Source organism: Manacus candei, unplaced genomic scaffold, assembly GCF_025592945.1.
Source record: "Manacus candei isolate 608988 ecotype Guabito, Panama unplaced genomic scaffold, ASM2559294v1 h1tg000028l, whole genome shotgun sequence".
Lineage (NCBI taxonomy): Eukaryota > Metazoa > Chordata > Aves > Passeriformes > Pipridae > Manacus > Manacus candei.
Window position 1 is genome coordinate 43,463,094 of NW_026138076.1, and position 21,449 is coordinate 43,484,542.

The window sequence follows — 21,449 nt, forward strand, 5'->3', positions numbered from 1 at the left end:
CATAGGGGGGGTTATTCACCTTTTCTTAGCAATCAATAAAGTTTTGGGCACGTTACTGCTAATTTTCAGCTATAGACTGTCATTTAATTTACGACTTAACAGACCCTTCATTTTTTTTAATGCTTGAATAGTCATTTGACAGCTTGTGAAGTGGCAGATGAGGGTAAGAGCTAGATGCTGTCTAAGGGTAAATATGCATAGCAAGAAGAAAAAAAATTGTAACATAAGGACAAGGGTCTTCAGGCTAGCTGCAGACACAGTTCTGCAAGGAAGTAGTGGATTTTTTAACTCTAGGTGAGGAGAACCAGATCGGGTGTGGTGCTTTTAAGTATTATAATATAAACCAGGTTAGCACTTCAATCCTGGCTTTTGACCTTGGCATAGCATGGAATATTCATATGCCCATATGCCCAGATAAAAGATGAGAACTCATAGACTCCTCAGGCAGTGCTCAATACCTCAGAGGACGTGGCCTCTAGCAGCAATAGTCTTACATCATACCAAGATGAATGCAATTTTAATTCTCTCTAAGACTTCATTTTAAGTGAGGCTGCTAGAACTGTGGATGGGTTTTGGTGACATGTTTGATCTTCTGCTTAAAAGATGTAAAGTATCTAGTTGGTTAGATCATCCTGGAGTGTTAGAATGGCTTCTGAGGAACTGGGTTTTTGTATGCTTATGCTGCTCCACAATCTGTTCTATGGAATATAAGTATTACCTTGATAGGTCTGTGTATTATAACACATTGTGGTGATAAGACTCTTGATATATAATAGGAGCATGTATATTGAAAATTTTTAAAATGCCAGTGTTTTTTTTCTGCATTTTTATTTTTGGAACAACTCCATTGTTCCAAATATGTTGGTTTTTTCTCAGCTTCATAACAAATTCTTGGACCTGAAGTGCACCTTCACAGTAGCACCAAGAATGTGATTTAAATTTTTAATCGGTTATAACTATGATATTCATGTAAAAGAACAGCAGAATACACTCAGGTAAATTTCCTACCAGTGTCAGCCTTGCAAGAAGAAATAGCGCAGAAGAAACTTTATCCCTTAAAAGAGCAGCATAAAGGAAAAGTAACAAAGAACTGTAAAAGGTCTTACAGAAAACACTGTGAAAATGTGCATGTGGTCTCCCATGGAAAAGTGCTTTCAGTTGGGTTGGGTTACTTTGTCCCTGAAACAGGACAGTAAGAAGCAGAAAAGAACAGCAGAAGGAAATGCCAAGTTCAGTGTCACCTTCAAGCCATCAACTAAAATCCAAGCAGATTAACTGCTAATGGCCAAGGGCGTTCATTAAGCAGTGTCCATGTCAAACAGTGCTACTCCGTGCTCCTGTCACCACATCCAGCAGGGTCTGGTGCACAAGTCTGGGTCCTGAGCTGCTGCTCTGTGCTGGCTCTCTGCAGCCAGCCTTGGCTCAGGCAGGCGGAGTGGCACAGGGAAGGCTGTGCTGCCACTTGGTCTGGGTGGCCTTGGTGGAACCCCGTGTACACGGTGCTTCTTTTCAAGCAAGGCACCACTATGGGTGGTTGTATCCCCAGACTGCTGCCAGCTTTCTGTCTGCAGACTTTTTTGCACCTTAGCTGCAGAGGAATTGGGAAAAGTGACAGGAACATAGGACAGTAAGATATTTCATGTATCAGATTCAATTCTTTTCTGTAAGATTGCATTATGCAATCTTATTCATTACCAAGCTCCATCTTAAACCCCGTTGCCCTTATATTTGTATGAGGATGCCGTTTCAGAAGCTCTTTCTTTGAAGAGCTGGGACCATTCTCTTTTCAGCCTAAATTTATTCACAGCAAGTTCTGCTTTTGTTGTTTCACCAGTGCTGTCCTTCAGCTTTGATAATTCTCCTTTGTGATGTTCACCATCTCATGTGCCATCTTGCATTCCTCTAATCCTGTCTTCATCTTGGAAAAGTAAGCCAGCCAGTGTCTTTTAGTCTCTTTTAGTATGATAGGGTTTCCATTTCCTAGCCTATTTCTGCCTCTGTTTAGGGTAACTTATTTCTGCAAATATGATTAGTCAGAACTATATATGCTCTTTCATAGGAGGTTTTACCAGTGACTTTTTCAGTGACATGCAATCTTCTATATGTATATTAGAAATGCCTCTCCTTTGTAACTAGAACATGCTGATGACTCTCTTGCTAATCAAATAGTAATATGTTTTCCTTTATAATTTCAGTTGATGACTTCAGCATGCAACAGAAATTCCTGTTCCTATATTCTAGGCATATGACCTTGTAATCTGAATTGTTTCACTTGTTACTCTAGCTCTCAAGATTATTTCTTTAATACTGTGAAATCTCTGCATATTGATATTGCTTTCATTAATGCAATTCTGGTTCGAGTTTTTTGTGTTAAATCTATTAAAGAGTATTTTTGAGTACAGTGGGTACAAAGTTCAGTCCTTGAGATTTAAGCTTAGTGGCCTCCTCTGTGCAAACCACTTCCCTTCATAGCCATTTTATAAGAAAATTGCAACGTTGTGTATTTAAGTGGAAAAGCACTCTTTGTAGGGCATTAAGTATATAAGATCCCCAAGGAGTACAAAATAATTAGGAAAGATTATTAAAAGATGTGTGAAAGTAATGCAGTGATCAGAGCATTTAGTGGAGAGAAAAAAAAAAAAAAAAAAAAAAAACCACCAAAAAAACCCCACTAAATAACTAATGATATATTGATGGATTTGGCCTTAAATAAAGGTGAAGTATTCCTGATCAGCAGCAGTATCACAGGCAGGAAAGTCAATTCTCATGGGTAAGCTGTTAGGTCTGGTACCCAAGGAAATAACAGTGAAATCTCCAACAGCTGTCAGAAAGGGACTCATCAGACCCATAGAAGTCATGGTATCTCCCTGATAATCTGTGGTGAATTCCTAATACTCTGAGAAGGGAAGAAAGTTGTTTCCTATAGTCTATAGATGTGGGGAATTGCTCCCCTTACTTTTTCAGGTATTTTGTATGTTAATAACACATTTCTGTATTAGTATCACTGTCCAAATAAGCTCACTTTTACTCAAAAATGGAAATAAAATAGTTTTGATGTCCACATTAATCAAACTCACTTTGCTCAAAAATTACCATAGTATCAAAGTAATATCTAATACAAAGCCATATCCAAAACAATTCAATAATTTCAGCTGTCCCCTGTAAGAATAGCAAAATGGCCTTTTCTACCCTAGCAAAAGTGAGGGAGAAGAAATTAATATTTTCATTTCAAACAGTCACTTTAAAAGGACACTTTATCTTCTGTTTTATAAGACTCTTCTTTTGACAGAATAGAGTTTGGTTTTATGTCAGACTATCCAGTTCAGTTCAGATCACTAGATAAATTAAAAACCTGATCTTATGCTGATGTTCCTGACCCTTAGCCAATCTCTAATGTGTTTTAATAGTTTTCCACTATGTCATTGACTTCTGCAAATCAAACCTGCCTTCATGAAATCCAGATGAGTGATATTCCCTACTCCATTTCTGTCTGGTTCATTAATATTGGTGAAAACTCTAGCCATGGGTTTTTGGGAGTATTTTTTTTCCATGTATATCTGTGTGTCACATAATATTTCATTATTTTCTCTCCTGTTCACCAAAGACCTGGTATTCTCCTTCATGTGCTCTGAGCGCTAAATATTGGAACAATCCCATCTGTAGTGGATTAAATTTAAAACAAAAAAAACCAAAAAACCAACAGCGTCTTTTTGTGTAAATTTGCTACTACTTGCAAAGCCGTAATTTTGATGGTCATAAATGAATTTCACATGGCTAAAATAAACTTGTGGAACTGGAGGATATAGGATTTGGGGAGTTGTAGTCCATAAATAGCCCTCATTTATTAAATTTTGCCACAGCTAAATTTACTGGTGGTGTTTGTTTCAATAAAACAAAGCCAGTAAATCTTCTGTGCTTTAGTACCTTTCTGAAATGCATCAGAGCCTCCTCTGTCATGTGTGTCCACACTCTTTACTGACCTGTAAGATGACAGATAGGCCATTCTTCTTATTCAGAAATGTCCAGAATCAGTAGCATGATACTTAGTTCAGTAGAAATCTGGAAACATAGCGCAGAAGTTTTGGGATTTTGGTACTGTCAGTTGTTTTTTTAATGGAATTAGTGAGATTTTCCCATCTTTATGATTAGTGAACTGAGGTAATATGTGTAACAAAGTTTCCAGTATTTTCAGAACTACATGCTATTCAGCACACCTTTCTTCTGTTCCTGTTCATACTCACACCATCCTTTTCACTTAGAGGTGAACACCTGCCTGCTCCCAAGGCCTCCTCTTTGCACATTCTCCAGCACAGCAGTACTAACATCTGTGTGGCCACATTGTCAGCCAGATCAGGGGAAGCAGTGAGCTAACCTCCTGGGTTTTTTTCCTGAGAATTTGTGGGAATGTTGGGGTGTGAGCAGAGCAAAGGGAAGGCTGTACCTTTTGGCCATGTGAAATTTCGGCATTTGTGTGAGACTGATGTGTCTGTGACTGCACTTAATCTTCTTTACTTTCTTCTGTTAGTGTAGTTGGAAAATACCTCCTGACGGTTTAGAGTTTGAATCATTTATCACTTGAATGTGATAAATAATCAAGCTGGTGATGTTGTGCAGATACCACATTATTTAATATGAGTTTGCATGTGTCTTCCTGCCTAATTCCTTTTTAAAGATGCTTTAAAGTTAATGTGACTTTATTGAGTATAAGATTAGAGTGAATCCAGCCATAGTTGCCATTTCTTCCCATGTTGCTGGTGATAGTTACCTTTCTTGGTCTCTTTTAGCCTGCTGCTAGACTTTCTCCTTTTAACTTAACCTTACAATGTCCCTGAGACCACTGTAACCACGCTGCAGAAATGAAGGGACAGCTTGAGGGTTCAATTTCTGTGTAGGGGACTGTTGCCACTTCTGTCACCCTGGAAAATGTCCTTAGGTCTTAGGGGACTGTGAATCACACAAACCTTGAGGATTTCTGCTAAAGTGATCAGATGAAATGTTGGCATTTAAATTGCCCTTGTGTAGCTTCCCAGCTATGCACCCATGGAGTTAATTAGAATGATTCACACCTTCTTATAGTTGTTTGCTTAGATCTACCAAAAAAGCTTCTAACCTCACATTGTGAGTAATCCTCTGTTTACTGTAGGAAGGCTTACTTCGCAGTCCTAAATGCTAGAATTTGTAAAGGAAAGCTAGGGTTTAAGAGTATGATTACAAGCAATTGATTTCTAATTCATTCAGGACAGCAGAACCTGCAGAATATTATTTTTGAGAGAATCACAGAGTGGTTGAGGTACGAAGTCTAGTTCCACCACTTCCTCACAGCAGAGTTAACTTGTTGCTCAAGGCTATGTCCAGTCAGGTTTTGAATATCTCCAGGAATGGAGACTCTGGGCAACCTGTGTTTGACCTCGCTCACCACAAACAAAAAGTGTTTTCTTATGTTTAAATGGAATTTTCTGTGTTTTAATTTATGTCCCTGCCTCCTCTCCACTGTCATCACTAAGAAGAGCCTGACTTTACCTTCTTAGTCCCCCCACATCAGGTATTCATACAGGTTGGAAAGATACCACCTTTTTTCCAGGCCGAACAGCCCTAGCTCTCTCAGGCTATCCTTGTATGACAGATTCTCCATTTCTTTAATCATATTTGCCAGACTTCAGACTTCTTTGAAAGTCTAAAAGAATATTTCCAGTTCTTGGCAGTTGTTTCTGTCCCTGTGATGGAACAGCAATTTTTATTGCCAGTGTAGTTGCAAAGGGGGAGTGCACATGCATGTGAATTGGCTTACAAAGTGATTTTTTTTCCCCTCTTGCTTATAAGCATAAGCATTATTAGTGCTTATGATCATTTTATTTGCTTTCAGTTTTGGTCTGAGCTCTGCCCACCCAAGACATTAGATATCCCCTTCATTTTCCTGATGATGAGAGTGCCTGACCCCTATTGGCTTCCTAGCAGGGTGGAAAAGTGAGAGTGGCACTTAATTCCCTCCCGAGGCATGCTCCATCAGGCACTTGGTCCTGCTGTTCCTTTCTATCTTGGTATTTCTGTGAAATGTGCTCGGTGGAAGCGGCACTGGAGGTAGATGCCACACAGTCGTCGCCGCCCAGAGAGCACAATGGTAGGTTCTCTCAGTCCTCAAAAGCGACCTTTTAATTTTATTCTTCTTCTGGTACTTGGCTTGGCTTAAGATTCAACCAGATACTCTTCTTTTTGTGTATGTGTATGCACAGGTGTGCATGTGTATGTGTGTTTGTGTAAAAATCCATGCAGATGCATGAAAAAAGAGTATTGGAGAGATGTCCCTCTGACAAATCCAACCGGTGTGACAGCTGAAGCTGATGGAAGGAAAGTTTTTGTGACAGAGTGGCAGATTGATTTGAGTAACTGATTTTAGTTCCTCATCTCTAACATCCAATTTACTTTAATTCTTCACAGAAAGAGAATGTCCTGTGGGTACACATTGACTGGTGTACACTCTGTGCTCTCTAGAAGACTGTGAGCCAGCGTGGTGGCTCTCTGCAGTCTAATAGCAAGAGACAGATAGCTGGCGAGTTGTGGAAAGTGATTCTAGGAAGGTAAAATAGTTGGACTGCTCTAGAAGTGGGCTGTGCTTGGCACAGTTCTCCAAAGCAAGACAGATTTTGCAGAATTTGTTCAACATAATTCAGTGCTAAAGTGCGTGATAGCAGTTCTGGCTCTAGCATGTTTTTTATCTGTCGCATCCTGTCTTCAGATTCCCATGACTGTCTGCCTGGGTACAGCCTTCCCTCTCTGTGCACCCAGCTGCCTTGACAACCACTCGGCACCACAGCCATCGAGCAGAGGGTTCCAAATTCCCGGTTCATTTCATGGCATCATAACCACACATTGGCTGCAACTGATTACAGCATTGCGTTTCCTTTGCAGCTTTTTCTGAGTCTGCTGCCAAGCAGGTTTGCATCTCGTGCATGTGTGTTGCAGATCTGTGGCACAGTAACAGAGACTATGTCCTGAGCAGCCACACAGTTTTCATAACTAACCAAGTCCCTCTCAGAACGGAAAATATTACTACACAGAACAAACCACTTCAAAGCATCAAACGGCCTCTTGCTCCAGCATGCCCGGTGTGTTCTCTGGCTAAAATAGAAGTGAAATGTGCAGCATGTGCATAGTTGTTCATGCCTTAGGTTTTTTTCAGCAATCAGTATTTATTGGCCATTCCCTCAGCAACTGAGGGGAATGTGATCAGGTCCTTCTGAGGAACCTGTGAAACTCCCGGTCAGTTGGCCAGTCTCTCTCTTGATGAAGCACAGGCTAAATAGCAGGGCTTTGCATGAATTGCTGTGGGCATATGGAGTTTGCTGCACTAATTATTTTGCCAATTGTTTACAGGACCTTCAAGATGAAAGGCGTTAATTAGTACAAATAGAAAGACACGCATTCAGGTCCATGTCTAATGGCTGCCTCGAAAGGCACTTGACATCTGTCTGAAAACTTGTGTTTCTTGTGTTATTATGGGCTGCCTCTATGCGGGATAAATTTTATTTTCCCTCTAATACTGTGCAGTCTTCTCATACAGACAAAAATACTAATTTTTTATTTCATTTCCCTTTTGTGTTTGTTCCTCCTAAAGCACAATCAACTTATGGTAAAGGACAGAAAAACAAAGTAATTTCACTCAAAACAAATACTTTCTGGTTTCATTTAGAATAAACCCAAACTAGACCCCCTTCATTAAACCCAGCAAACCAAAAGCTGTTGAGAAATATCACCAGCATGAAATCCAAACCAAAATGACCAAAGTTAACAGTTTCATCCCATGTGACAAATAAAACTTAACATTTGAAATTTTTTACCCTTTCAAACAGCAGATTTTGGCATCTCTTATCATTTTTTGATAAGTTTCCTGAATCTCTAATAGTTACTCAATAGCAAGTGACATTTTAAAAAGTAAAATAATTGTTGCTATAAATATTTGTAAATATATAACACAAGTGGAGGTCAAATCTGAGAAGGGTTTCCTGAGCAGCTACACTCATCCAAAGTACTCATTGGGAAATGTGGGATTTTTGTCTACCATGTATTTCTTCTGGGAAGTGAATTTGGGACAACTCAGGGCTGTCCAGCAAGTTCTTGGGACCTGTGTTTTGATGCCGGTGACAGAAGATAATTTGGGACAAGAATGACCACGAAGTGGGTTTTAGGAAAGGAAGAAGGGAAAACAGCAAAATAACACGTTGGCTTCAGGAAGGACAACTGTAACCAGCTTGGAGATTTGTACAGCTAATGACCTCTTGAGTTGAATGAGGCTTTGGGGGCTGCCTCCCACAATATGCCCATAGTAAACAGGGAAACCAAGGGTAGGCACAACCGTAACTATGTGGTGAAGTGTAGCTGTCAAACCCTAGGGACCACATGCAGCTCTGAGTCTGGCTTGCTCTGGTATTCATCATGCCTTTTATTGATGTTGTGGGTGATGGAAGAGAAGGCCTGTTCATTAAATGTCTGGGTGACACCATGCACAGACGTGCCATAAGCACTTCAGAGGGCAGAACTAGAGTTCTGTCTTACCTTGAGGAACTGAAGAAACAGCCTGAAAAATAGCAGCCAATGCAGTGAGGACAAACTCTTGTGCCTGGGGGAATGGGGAGTGCCACAAAGAAAGGGGAGGGATGAAAGCCCTTAAGTGCAACTTAAGGGAGGGATGTGGATTAGTCTTGGTCAGACACTGTGTGTAAAGCTGACATTGTAGGCATTGCAGAAAGGGCAAACATCCGGCTGAGATGTTGGGAATGTGAGGCAGACTTGGTAATTCTGCTCTGCAGCTGGAGCCCTGAGTTCAATTTTGGGCTCTTTAATCCAAGAACAATGTGGAGAACAGCAGTGGTCAGAGGTTTAGAAAACATAAGCTGTGCATAGAGGTTTAAGAGTTTTGCCAATTTATTTAGTCTGGAGAAGAAAAGAGGGGAGACATGGTAATGGCATTCAGATATGTAAAATGACAGCTTTGAGAGGAAAATAATAAACCTTGCCTGTGTTAATGTGAGCAGAATAAGGAATAACAGACTTAAACGACAGCAGAGGAGATTGAAGTTAAACACCAAGTAAAATTTTCTAGCAATGGGATGGTTTTGCACTGGCACAAATGTCACAGGAAGCTGTGGAGCCCCTGTCATGGGAGAGTTTTTAAAATAATGTTAGACAAGCACCTGTCGGGACTGATGGGTAAGTCTGGTGTGTGGCTGGTGTGTCTTCAGGCGAGGGAGAGACAACCTGGCCTCCTGAGGACCCTTCCAGCTCTAATTCTATGATATCAATTCAGTAGCAAAGGTGTAATGGTGATTAAATAACCTCTTCAGAGAGACTTGATAGATGAGGTATTTGGTTTATAGATACTCAGCATGCTGTGTTTTAGACTCTGCATCTTATTCAAACCCATCTCTAGTTTCATAACCTCTTTTGTCTTTCTTAATCTCAGAATCTTTTGTAAACTTGAACATCAGCATTGAATCAGACTGTTTCCTGAATATGAAACTTTTCCAAATGCAAGATCAACATGAAATAGAAAGACGGGTTTTAAAATTACTTTTCTTGCTCTGCAAAAGAAATTGGAACACATCACTCCTGACATTTCTTTTTAGAGTTACCTTGGGATTCTCCAGACCTCACCTATCTTGCCTTGTACAAGTTTGTCTTCTATAACATTTGTCTGCCTAAGAGTAAATTAGATATAGAATTCATTAGCTATTTGGACAGATGGATAGATGGATATAATGACTTTTGTTTAAAAATAATCTAAGCAAAGCTGAGGACAAGTTTGGGGTTTTTTCTTCTACAGCATGATTTCAATCAGAGTAAAAATTTGCCCTAAGTTGTTGCTGGGTGTTTTAGTTGAGTTTGGGGCACTCATGGTGCTCACTGGTGCCCTGAAAATGCAACCCAAGCAGATGGGAGAATTATGCAGAAAGAAAGGATGTTTTGCAGGGATGGATGTGCTGGTGATAGGAGAGAGAGCAAGGAGAGATGTGAATATCCTAAAAGAGTGAGTTAAGGGCTCCAAGGCAATGGCAGATTCAGTGCTTATCTCTCAGGGAATCTGCAATAAAAGCAGTAAGAATGTTTTCTTTCACAGCAGCAACCATAAGCAGCTTGCTGAAACAGGTAAAGGTGGATCTGGCCAAATGTTTGTAGTTACTTGTTCATCTTGTGTAATTCTTTCATGTGAGTACAGTCAACTCAGGAAGAGGGACTCTGTCTGCATTTGGAGCTTTGTTTTCTATTCCCCCCTCTGAGGTTTCTGGTCATCAGCTTCCTCCAGTACAGAAGCTTTCACATCACTAAAAAATGCAGAAGGCTGGAAAGAAAACAAGGAAAATTTTTAAATGCCCCATAATGGTCCTAACTGTTTGAGTGATTTTTTAAAGGGTTTCTTGGAAGTGTGTCCTAAGCAGAATTGTAGGAAAGAAATTAAAAAGGTAGAAACCTATTGACCTTGTGGAAATGAATTAATTTTGGTTTAAAAATAACAATAGGAGCAAATTATCCTTTCATAAGTTCATATGAACTCAGTGTTGTAGCACCCAAAAAAAAGTGTTACAAGCAGTGTAAATGCTTGAGATAAATGTGAGGGCCACCTGCTTGGGAGTGAATTAGAGAGAACTTACCTAAGTCCATTATGGTACATCTTACTGTTGTCAGGAAGATACTTTCAGGAGGAAATGAAATAAAGTATATTATGCAAAAATAACAGAGAACATATTACCATGTTTTTCTCTCAATTTGATGTCATAGTGTACATGGTGTAAAAATATTTTCCAATAAATGACTGCAATATTATTGCAACTTTAGGGTTCCTTAAAAATCTACAACTCCAGCCACCTTGCACAGAATTTACATACTCATTTAAGTTTTGAGCTGGGGATTTTCTCTCTTCTTGGTTGTTTCTTAAGTTTTGAGCTTAAGAAAACAGGCGACAAAAGCAAATTTCAGAGCTTTGTAATGCAGATGAAGGTTATCACAAGCTGGGTGGTTTGCTCAGAAGTTGATGTTGTAACAGTGAAGTTAAAATAGGTGCGAGTTTTGCCACAAAGGTGGAAGGTGGGGAGTGGCTTTTGAAGTCAGTGTGTCCCAATCTTGTCTTTGCCCTGACTTCCATCACCCTGCTTCTGACTGTCCATTTTTGAGCAATGGGCCCAGTCTTAGCAGTGCAGTGGGCTTCACTGTTCTCCTGTGTTTCTCTAAAAAGTCGACTTTAACGTCCATCTTTTACCTGTTTGTATTCTTTTCCCAAACTCCGACATCTTTATCACTTCTTGGTGACCTTTTCAAGTGTTGTTGTCTATGGTTCTACAACTGGAATACTTTTGAACACAATATTATTGTTTCTTTTTGTGGGCAGTGCAAGCTCTTTTATTGAAATATTTCCAACTTGCATGGCTGCTGTTTTTAGAAAGAGCAGCTTAAATGCTACTGATACATAAAATCACTTGGGTTCTATTTTCTTCCATATCAAGGATTTTTAAATTATCATAACATTACTGCTTTTTACCATGCTCTCTAGTAATGTTAAATATTTGCAAAACCTTTGAGATAAAAATAAGAGCATTAAGTGGTAAAGTTTTTTATTTGGAAAGGAGATTTTCTCTGCTTCCTCTGTGGAGTTGTTCTGTCATTCAGGCTGATTATGTACTGATTTGCGGGGAATACAGAAAAATTTTGTGGCAAGAAAGCAGTTGCTTATCTCAGTTAATAGTGGACGAGTCTGCTCTCAGTGAAAGATATATCCTAAACTAAGACCAGACAGGATGCTGTGATGCAGGTGGTGACAAATGAAGACTGCAGGACCAGTCAGGATCACTGATGTCTTAGATAAGTTGCGAGACATATCTTCCTAGGGAACCACAGTATCTGGAAGGATTCCACTGTTTATTTTAACTGACTTACTAGAAATAAGAATTCTGGTCCTACAAATAAAACCTTTGTGGAAGTAACTTGAAAAGGGAGTAAGATACATAGTATTTGAAGCACTGCAATTTTGTATAGTCAATATATTTTTGAGCTTGGGAATCTTTCACAGGCTCTCTGCAAACAAACTTGCAACAGAGCCTTAATTACATATTTCATAAAAGAAGTTCTCAATTCTTAAATACGGTGTGCTTGCCAGAGGTGATAGATGAGCATGTAAAGGGACGGCTCCAAAGCAATAAAATGCATCTTTGATGATGGGAATACTACAGAAAGTAGGAAGACAGTATAATAACATAGATAAATGCAGACAGAAGGAGGAAAGAAAATTTCTTTGAGCAAATAAATGTTTTTAAAGCAATGTTTGTGTGGTTGTCTGACCTTAATACCTTGTTTCTGAAAATAAATAATTTTTTGAACTTTTTGTCTTTTAGATGTAACAAAGCAGAAATAACCTTACAAATGGAACAAGCTTTTGTGACATTCCTTTAGAGCTGCATGCAGTCCTATTTACCTCTTGGGTAAACATGGGGTACTCGAAAGATCACAGAGGACAGGCGAGCAGCAATTCATGTCAGGCTGGTAGTAACCAAAAGTTAACTGATGACTGTTCAGTGTCCCAAGTCTTTCAAAGCAAAGTGAGATGCTTTGCATCTGCATATTACTGTTCATTCTCTTGCCATGAGCTCATAGAAACCTGGTTACCTTGTTCAGCACTGTTTCTTAGTCAGTTTATTAATATTCTGGCTTGGTAAAATTTTTTAGGTATGTTCTTCCATGGGAGCTTCCTTCTGCACCTTGTACTCTTTGCATCAAGTTTTGTCCTCTGGAGGATGAGGAGGGAGGTACCACACACCTCCTCTCCTCTTTTTTTGTATCATCTGTCATCTGCCTTTTCCTAGTTCAGAGTTTAGCCATCTCTCCCTCTTAGCTCTCAGCCTCACACTGGGTTCTGTCACCAGAGCTTCTGGACATCTGACTTGTTTTCTTCATCACATTTGGCTTGCAAGCAGGATTTATTGAAAATATTCTAACACTGCTCTCTATTTTCACAGGATTTCTGTTCATTTAATTTTCAGAATTACTTACCTGATATCTTCTTGACCATCTATGTGGTGTCAAGCTGTTTGAATAACCCAAAATACAACTATGACATACACTTCCAGAAGAATAGAGAGAATTTCGACCTTCCTTGTTAACACTTACCAGCACCTCTCACTTCCATCTCTTTAAAGAATACTTATTGCAAAGGACAATCAGTTTATATCTTTAGGATTCCATCTGACCATAAGGAACCACCCTTGTGGATTTTGTTGCTTCCAAGGTCAATGGGAGGTGTGAAGATAAAACAGAGAAGCAGCTGTTTAAGTGAGTTATAGGGTGTGAGAGCAGACAGTAAACCAGCAAAGGTTATAAATATGAATTTATCTTCTTCGAATGACATTTGAGCATACTTTTTGTTTGTTTTCTTAGCTTTGTCTTTTTCACTTAAATAGTGGTTCCATTCTTTCCACTGTTAGTATAAGGATAGAAAGTTAGGCCTGGCATTGAAAAGCAGATTAAAACATAATGTAGGATCAAACACTGTGAAGCAGTAATTGAAAAATACATAAGCTAAGTAAAAGAAAATAAGTAAACAAAGTACCACATATCAGAGTCCTAAGTCAGTCCCTGGGAACTTTTTGTGCCTGACAACCACTAGCAGTCACAAGGCTGCATTGGTGACTCCAAACAGTTACTTATGTATTCAGGTCACACTTTGTCCTCTTCTTCAGTTACAGCTTCAAACAGATATGGTATCCTTCTCCAAGAATATCTTGACAAAAGACAGAGTAAAAACTTGTCAGAAGGGGTGGTTATACACTCTCCATATTTATATTACCAGTTTGAGGAGAAGAGGAAAAAAAGAATCACTGAATGTGAAAATTGAAAATAAGTGTGTGTGTGTGTGTGCAGTTATGCCCAACAGCTCAGGAAAGGGGGAAATAGTAACTCTTTCAAGCTGCTGTGCTTTGTTTGCCAGAAATTAATCTATTTGGAGGGCCAAGAGGAGGGACAGAACAATATTTCTGCAACTTATGTCCACATTGTCCTCACCTCAGGGAAAACACAGGTGGTGACAGTCCTGGCAGTTCCTAACCCCTTCTTGGACAATCAGCCTTACGCAGCTACTCATTAGGAAGCTGACTTAGGGTTAGTAGGGAAATGACACCAGGTGATGCAGAAGGGCAGGAAAGGTATCCACACAGATCTATTTCACTACATTTAATTAAATTTTACGTAAAAGTCTTACTTCTTAACAATTCTATGCAAAATTATATCAAAATAATTCTATCACTAGCCTGTAATATACTGAGTTTCTTTTCTGTCTTTCTGTTTCTTTTTAGTGATGTACTGGAGAACTTGGAGGCCTTTCATTTTACTGTGCATATTTTGTTTTAAACTCCAAAACCCATACAGAAATGCAGTCTATTACTTAATAGACTTAACATTACTTAATAAGTTCAATATTATTTTGTCATGCGTGCTTTTCTAACAGAGAAGTTTTGAAATTTAAAGCAGAAATCAAGTCCTTTTTTGTTTGGCTGGGTTTTTTTTTGTTTTCCTTTTTATTTTAGGATAGGGATGTCATGGTGAAAGATGGATTTCTATGAGACATCTCTCACAGTGGTGATTTATTATTTAACTTTAGTTGGTCCCAGTCTGTCTTCTTCCTGGCCAGTGTAAGGTATTCTTAAAGGATGACGATGCTGACTGTCTTGGTAGAAGGCTTTGGGATGCACAAACCTTTGGAACACTGTGCACAAACCAGTGTTATGGTCTCAGAGTCACTGGACCTGTCCTCACTTTGCAGAAAACACCATTCCCCAGCATTAATTAGAGATAGAGCCCAAGGACTGAACGTGCAGGTTGGCTCCCATGATATTGCAGGTCACTGGCGAGGTCAGTTGCTGGGCATGTTCTGGGAAGATTTCTAGACCACTGTATGGACACAGAGCTCCAGTTTCCAGGCTGCAGACAAAGCTGCCCAGAGGGTAAGATGGGTGGAAGTAGGTGGTTTTTCTTGGAGCTGAGAAGTCTCTCACAGACTGCTGAGGCTTCTCTTGCAACAGACACCAACTCTCGTTTGCCATGAAAAAGTTAAGAACCCTGCTGAACAGAAAAGGCACTTTGCTACAGGGAGAATAGTTGGTCAAAAGAGAAGAAAGGAGCACTGTAGTTAAGGACTCCAGGAGTAAATCTTTAAAGTAAACAGAAGAACTTTCAAAACACCTACAGTATCCTCTTTTCATCAGTGAAAAATATGCAGCAGCTTTGCAAAGGACTAGCTTTCACCAGCTCAAGGTAATCAGAAAGCTGCTATTTTTCCAGCTTCCCATGAGCTTCCCAGAACAATCCATCACAGAGAAGAGGATATTTTATTTCTCTTTCGTAAAATATAAAAGAGGGCTGATGACTTATGCTGAAATGAATTGTTAAGAGACTTATTTACTTAATTGAGCTTGCTTGTTTGGTATGTCTCCCAATTAATTCATTTTTTTTGTGACCATATTGAAGCAACCTACACCCTTGCGACCTTCTCTTATAATTATTACTATTTTCCTCTTTTGAAGCACTGTTTTGATTATGTACTCAAAAATCTCCACTAAAATATCTGTAGCATTAGCACAGAGATTTTTCCATTGTTTGGAACTCAAGGATAGTAACAAAAAGAATCGTTCTTTATTGAAGTTCTTGGAGGTTATGGGTCACTTAAAGCCCTCAGGGGATGGGGGGTGTCTTTCTTTTTAATTTCACAAAACCACTATTTTGAATAGGCAGAGCTTGTTTTCTAGCTAGAAATTCTTTTAAGAAAAATATGTTGTTGGTTGGTAGCACTCAGAGGTGCCTCACAATTCCTCTGGTGTGAATATTGTACATATTTCAGGGTCACAGGAGAATGTAACAGCAGCAGAAAAGGGGCTGGCAAGTATGACCATCCTGAAATTTGCTGAGATTGCTATGTGGACTCTCTGCCCCAAATGAGGCATTGTTTTTATTATTGCTTAAATTAAATACAGTATTTGACAGCTCTTTGCCTAAACCACAGTGGAGTCATCTGGACAGCTCTCTGTGAAGGAGAGGCTCTTTCAGTCATGGCAGTCACATTTGCAGTGGTGGGAGACTGTAAATGAGGGTTTGCTGATACAGGGGAGGTGTTTATCCCTCAGTGCTTCATTGGATGAAGATTTTACTGGTTTGTGCCAGCCTCCACAACAAGTAAATTACGCTCACTAAGATGTTTTTGGACTCCTGACCCCAGCTGCTTTCCCTCACCCAGTTTAAATGAAAATCCCAGACAAGTGGTTTTCCTCCATCATGGCCTGTGCACGTGCACTGATGGAGATAGTTCTGGGCAGTGATCCCACACGTGGTGTCAGTTTGGAGGAGGGTGCTCTGCATGTGGCAACTTTCATTCCAGTAGAACTGGAAGGTCTTTTACCAGAAGTAGGTTTTACAACAAGCCCCCTCGCCACTGGCTGCTGTGTTTGGAAAGCTGCAGAGTACCCCTGTGGTTTTGTGCACCTCCTACAACAGCAGTCCCTTCTCCTCAGGCAACAGGACTCTTGCACAGAGTATTTGTTTGCTCAAGACTTGCTGATACTGTTTCTCTGACTGATTTAAGTAGTTCCACTGCTTTCCCCAGTCTCTGTCTGCTCTCTGCTCTCTTCTGTCCAAATGGAAACTGGCCATGCTTTCAACTTCTTGAAGCACTGTGTACCTTTTTTCCTTTTCCTCATTCTCAGTCCTTTTCTCTCTACTTCCTTACAGAGTGCCTTCATATCTGTGCTTTATGCTCTGTGGAGTTTCTTTTTTTTTGTATTGCAGACTCTCTCTGTTCCTGAAACAATTAAAATCACTTCTTTAAAGATAATGGCTCGCTCTGAGTTCCAGTTTTTCAGTAGATGGCCCTCTAAGCTGCTGGGGATTTTGATGCCTGAGGACAGCAGGTGCTGGGTAGAGCTTGCCTAGGATGCCAGCCACACACTGATGTGCTGTCTTCTTTTTTTAATGTTTTTCTGAGCAGTCTTCTGGTCTTCAGTGACAGACTGCTCATGTACATGTCGATGTGACACTTAAGGACCTGGCAGTGTTAGGCTAATGGTTGGACTCAATGATCTTGGAGGTCTTTTCCAACCTAAATGATTCTATAATTCTGTGGAGCAAAAATTGCTGCATCAGTAGAAAAGAAACAGTCTGGAAATCTTCCTTCAGCCATGACTAATAATCCAGTGTAAAAAAATCTCAGACCAAGCCTTCTTCATGCACCAGGCAAAGGTGGGTGACTGGAAAAGACAAAGCAGTGGTCTTTTCACAAAAGCATAATTACAGTTTAATAATTAGAGTTTAATAATTAGAGTTTAACCTTGCTCACTCTTGACTTTCTCTCTTTACGTAATCTGGTTCAACTCTTTGACTATGCCTGTGTCCAGAGCACTTTGGCTAAGCATTCTGCTTTAGAGTATGTATGAAAGGTGCTGTATGAAAGATTCATTTCCTTTCCATCATTGGGAGTTTCCTTTTTACATGAACCCATGTGCCAGATCACACAGCATGCAGCCAAAGAGTTGCATTTTACGTGACACCTACAGGGCTCTACTGAATGAAAGCTGCAGGTCTTCAGCGTTCTTAAGACAGAACTTTGTGTGTTTTTTGGCACAGAAACGGAAAAGCTGGGGCTGGAGGTGGGGAATGGATTGCCGTCTTGGAAATTTAACGACCAGCTCTTTCCCTGCGACGTGTGTGGAAAAGTGTTTGGTCGACAGCAGACTCTGTCCCGGCATCTCTCACTGCACACAGGTGAGCCAACGCTTTTTGGTTGTTCCAGCACTGAGGAATTCTGTGTGTTCATCACTGTTTGTTTAAGGGGAAGAGAAAGAAGGTAAGGCTCCTCACACTTACAGCAGAATCAAGAGCAGTACCAGGACAGAATGTCAGAGTGGTATTTAGGGAGTTAAATGACATTCTATTTCTTTGCAGTCTGTAATTTATCCTTTCAAAATGTGTAAATTTGAGTTTGTTCAGGTTCCAGTACACCAGACTGTAGATACCAACTGGTTAACCAAGCCTGGAGTTTTGAAGAGAAGGCACAGCCTTTTATGGGGACAGGTTTGGGGTTTTTTTGGACAGGCACATCATTCACCTGATGAGCTTTTTAAATGTCACTGAACAAAAGATTTGGCCATGGTGTTTCAGACCTGTGAAACTGAAAGGATTTAATGTCTCATTCATCTTTGCTCCCATCCTACAGTTCTCAGAGGAACCAGGGCTGGTTCTGCCCCGTATCAACTTTCTTAAAGTGAATCAGCTTTAAATCAACTGAGACAAACAGAACTTATATACAGAAGATGCACTCTGACAGCCTGATGAGGTGCACAGCACAAAATAAGACTTGAAAGCGAGAATTTCCTATGTACTGCTGAAAAATACTGTTGGTATAATGCCAGTGTATGTTGTGCCATCTAGTACAGCCGTGCTGAGAAGGTTCAGATGCTCTGTTCCATGACCTCTTGGGGTTTTCTTGGTCCCAAGCTGCTCTACTGAATGCCTCTCCCCTAGCACTTGTAGCAGTATATTTCAAATTTAGAGCAGCAGATTCTCAGAGGAAAAGGTTGTAAAAGGTGATGTAATGTTTGGTTATTTTAATCAACTCTCCGCAAAATACAGCCTGGCACACATACAAAAACTGTGCTGCCAGGTCTTAGAAATGTTTAATGTAAAATAAAAAAAAAATAATTAAATTGTGAAGCATCAGAAACTCATGATGAATTTAATTTTTTTAACTGTTCTTTAAGTGAGGTTTTTTCATTAGTTTATGTTTGGAACTGGACTAATGATACAGTGTTACCTTTCCTCCCCTTTAAAGTTAAATTAAAGGATCCTTTTCATTGCCTCTCAGTATCACCTTAGATTTTAATACAAAATCATGAACTGTCAGTGATCACTGCAAGTGATCACATGGGCAACCTCAACAATTATTAAGCCCAAAAATCCTATAAAGATGCTAGGTAAAGCAAGTAGTTTGAGACTATTGACCTGTTTCTCCACTGGCTTTGCTGCAGCTCTCAGAGCAGCAGTTGCCCCAGTTTTCCAGTTTATAAAGTTTTATATTATCTGACTACAAATGGTAGAGCAAATTAAAAAAACTAGCCCCAAACTGCCTTCAAATTAGTTTTTTTCTGAGTAATTGCTGTGAACTCCTATAAGCTTTTAAAATGTCGAGCTTCCAAAGTACCTCATCCCGAAAGCTGCTCGGAGAAACCCAAAGGAATGCGTGCTCGGTTCCTGGCAGCTTTAAAAGCAGCTGGCTCCAAAACGAGGTGCACATTTAGGGGTTTCTCTCTTCTTTTTCAGAAGAGAGAAAATACAAATGCCACTTGTGCCCCTATGCTGCTAAGTGCCGTGCTAACCTGAACCAGCACCTGACTGTGCACTCCGTGAAGCTGGTGAGCACAGACACCGAGGACATCGTCAGCGCTGTCACGTCCGAAGGCAGCGACGGGAAGAAGCACCCTTATTACTACAGGTGAGGACCCAGGCAAGGGCTGGGCACCAGACACTCTTATCTGCCTGCTCAGGGCACGTTACAGGGCCACCCTTCTGGTGTTGCAGGGTAGAACAGTGATGGAAGTATTTGTCTTGCCCTCACCCGGCTTAGGCTGAGCAGCAAAAACCTCGCTGGCTGCCTTGTGCTGTTTGACTTGGCTGGCCATTGGGAAGGACTCTGGGGTTTGGCGTGGGGTTGGTTTTTTCAAGTGGCTTTGTGAGGCAGCTGGGCTCTTCAAAGTGTCTTTAACTCTTTATGCAGTGTTCAGTTAAGTTTTGTGTTTGGAAACACCCTGTTGTGTACACAGATTCACGGATTCTGAGCCAGCAGTGTGCCCAGGTGGCCAAGAAGGCCAATGGCATCCTGGCCTGGATCAGGAACAGTGTGGCCAGCAGGACCAGGGAAGTGATTCTTCCCCTGTAGTCAGTGCTGGTGAGGCCACACCTCAAGTACTGTGCTCAGTTCTGGGCCCCTCAGTTCAGGAAGGATATTGAGGTGCTGGAGCAGGTCCAGGGAAGAGCAATGAGGCTGGTGAAGAGACTAGAGCACAAGTCCTATGAGGAGAGGCTGAGGGAGCTGGGGTTGTTCAGCCTGGAGAAGAGGAGGCTCAGGGGAGACCTCATCACTCTCTACAACTCCCTGAAAGGAGGTTGTAGCTAAGTGGGGGTTGGTCTCTTCTCCCAGGCAACCAGCAGTAGGACAAGAGGGCACAGTCTTAAGCTGTGCCAGGGGAGGTTTAGGTTGGATATTAGGAAAAAAATTTTTACAGAGAGGGTAATCAGGCACTGGAATGGGCTGCCCAGGGAAGTGGTGGATTCTCCATCCCTGGAGGTTTTTAAGATGAGACTGGATGTGGCACTTAGTGTCATGGTCTAGTAACCACAGTGGCAGTGGATCAAGAGTTGGACTTGATGATCTCAGAGGTCTTTTCCAACCCAGATGATTCCATGATTCTATGATTCTATGAAATTTAAAGCACTGTGCTTCCAGTTGCCTCTGACAGCTCCCTTGTTTTCAGTCAAATCTATGAAATCAATTAAAGTATAATAAGAATTGTTATATTAATATCCAGATTTCCTCCATTTGCTGGAGGTATATACATTCAGTGACCAACATGGCCAAAGAAAGAAAACATCTAGGAGAATTTGCCTGAAAAAATAAAAGGAACTGCCTGGAGAAAATGGATATTTAGACATTCTCCTTGTTGCATGTGCACTGATGTGCACTCTGCAAACTGTGATGTGCACTCTAGTGGCCAAGCAGATTACCAAATCACTCTTACTTTTAGTCAAAGTGCCAAGAGCAGATTTAATTACAAAATCATAGAAGTAAGAAATAAATGAGACCTGCTGGATTAGATTATCTAGTCCTTCCCCCTGGGAAAGCAAAATAGTGCCCTAGAGTATATGCCTTTTTTAATCTTTTTTGGCTTGCTTTAAATGTTAATGGCCTAATCAAAGCAAGAGGAGGACTCTGCAAAAAAAGTTAAATTAAAGGGTCCTTCCCATTGCCTCTCAGTATCACTCTGTTTATGTGCTGGCTGCAAAATCTGTGTCCCTCCTAATTATTCGCATAGCTGATGACTGCTGTTTTCCAGTCAAGCATAAGAAATGTTTGAACCCATTTTTACTTGCTTACACTGAAACTGCCAGGCAGTTTTGCACAAGATCCCAGTTTGGCATGGGAACCATTCCAGGGCTTGAAAATCACTCCTGGAGTGTGCAGCAAGCTCTGCGTTTGTCAGTGTATCAGCTGTACTAAACATCTTGGCAAAGCTGCAATGCCTCTTATTGCCCAAAGGAACCAGCTAGGTGATGCACAGCATCTGGAATCTGTAGTTTTTAATTAACTTTATGATTATTTAGCATCATTATAGCATGTACAGGATTGTTGCATTGTGCCTGCCCTTAATCACGTT

At 40.5% G+C, this 21,449-nt stretch overlaps 1 protein-coding gene across 9 annotated transcripts in view; it reads left to right on the forward strand.

Annotated features, from left to right (window-relative positions):
* Positions 1 to 21,449, forward strand: part of ZNF827 (zinc finger protein 827) — a 106,235-nt gene that overhangs the window by 74,161 nt on the left and 10,625 nt on the right. For all 9 annotated transcript variants that reach the window (XR_007905038.1, XR_007905037.1, XM_051790897.1 and 6 more), the window contains 2 exons: positions 17,647 to 17,784; positions 19,339 to 19,510. Coding sequence is in view for 7 of the 9 variants with exons in the window: in XM_051790897.1 (XP_051646857.1) it covers positions 17,647 to 17,784; positions 19,339 to 19,510 (310 nt within the window). In the remaining 2 variants the exon portion in view is untranslated. The remainder of the gene's footprint in view (positions 1 to 17,646; positions 17,785 to 19,338; positions 19,511 to 21,449) is intronic.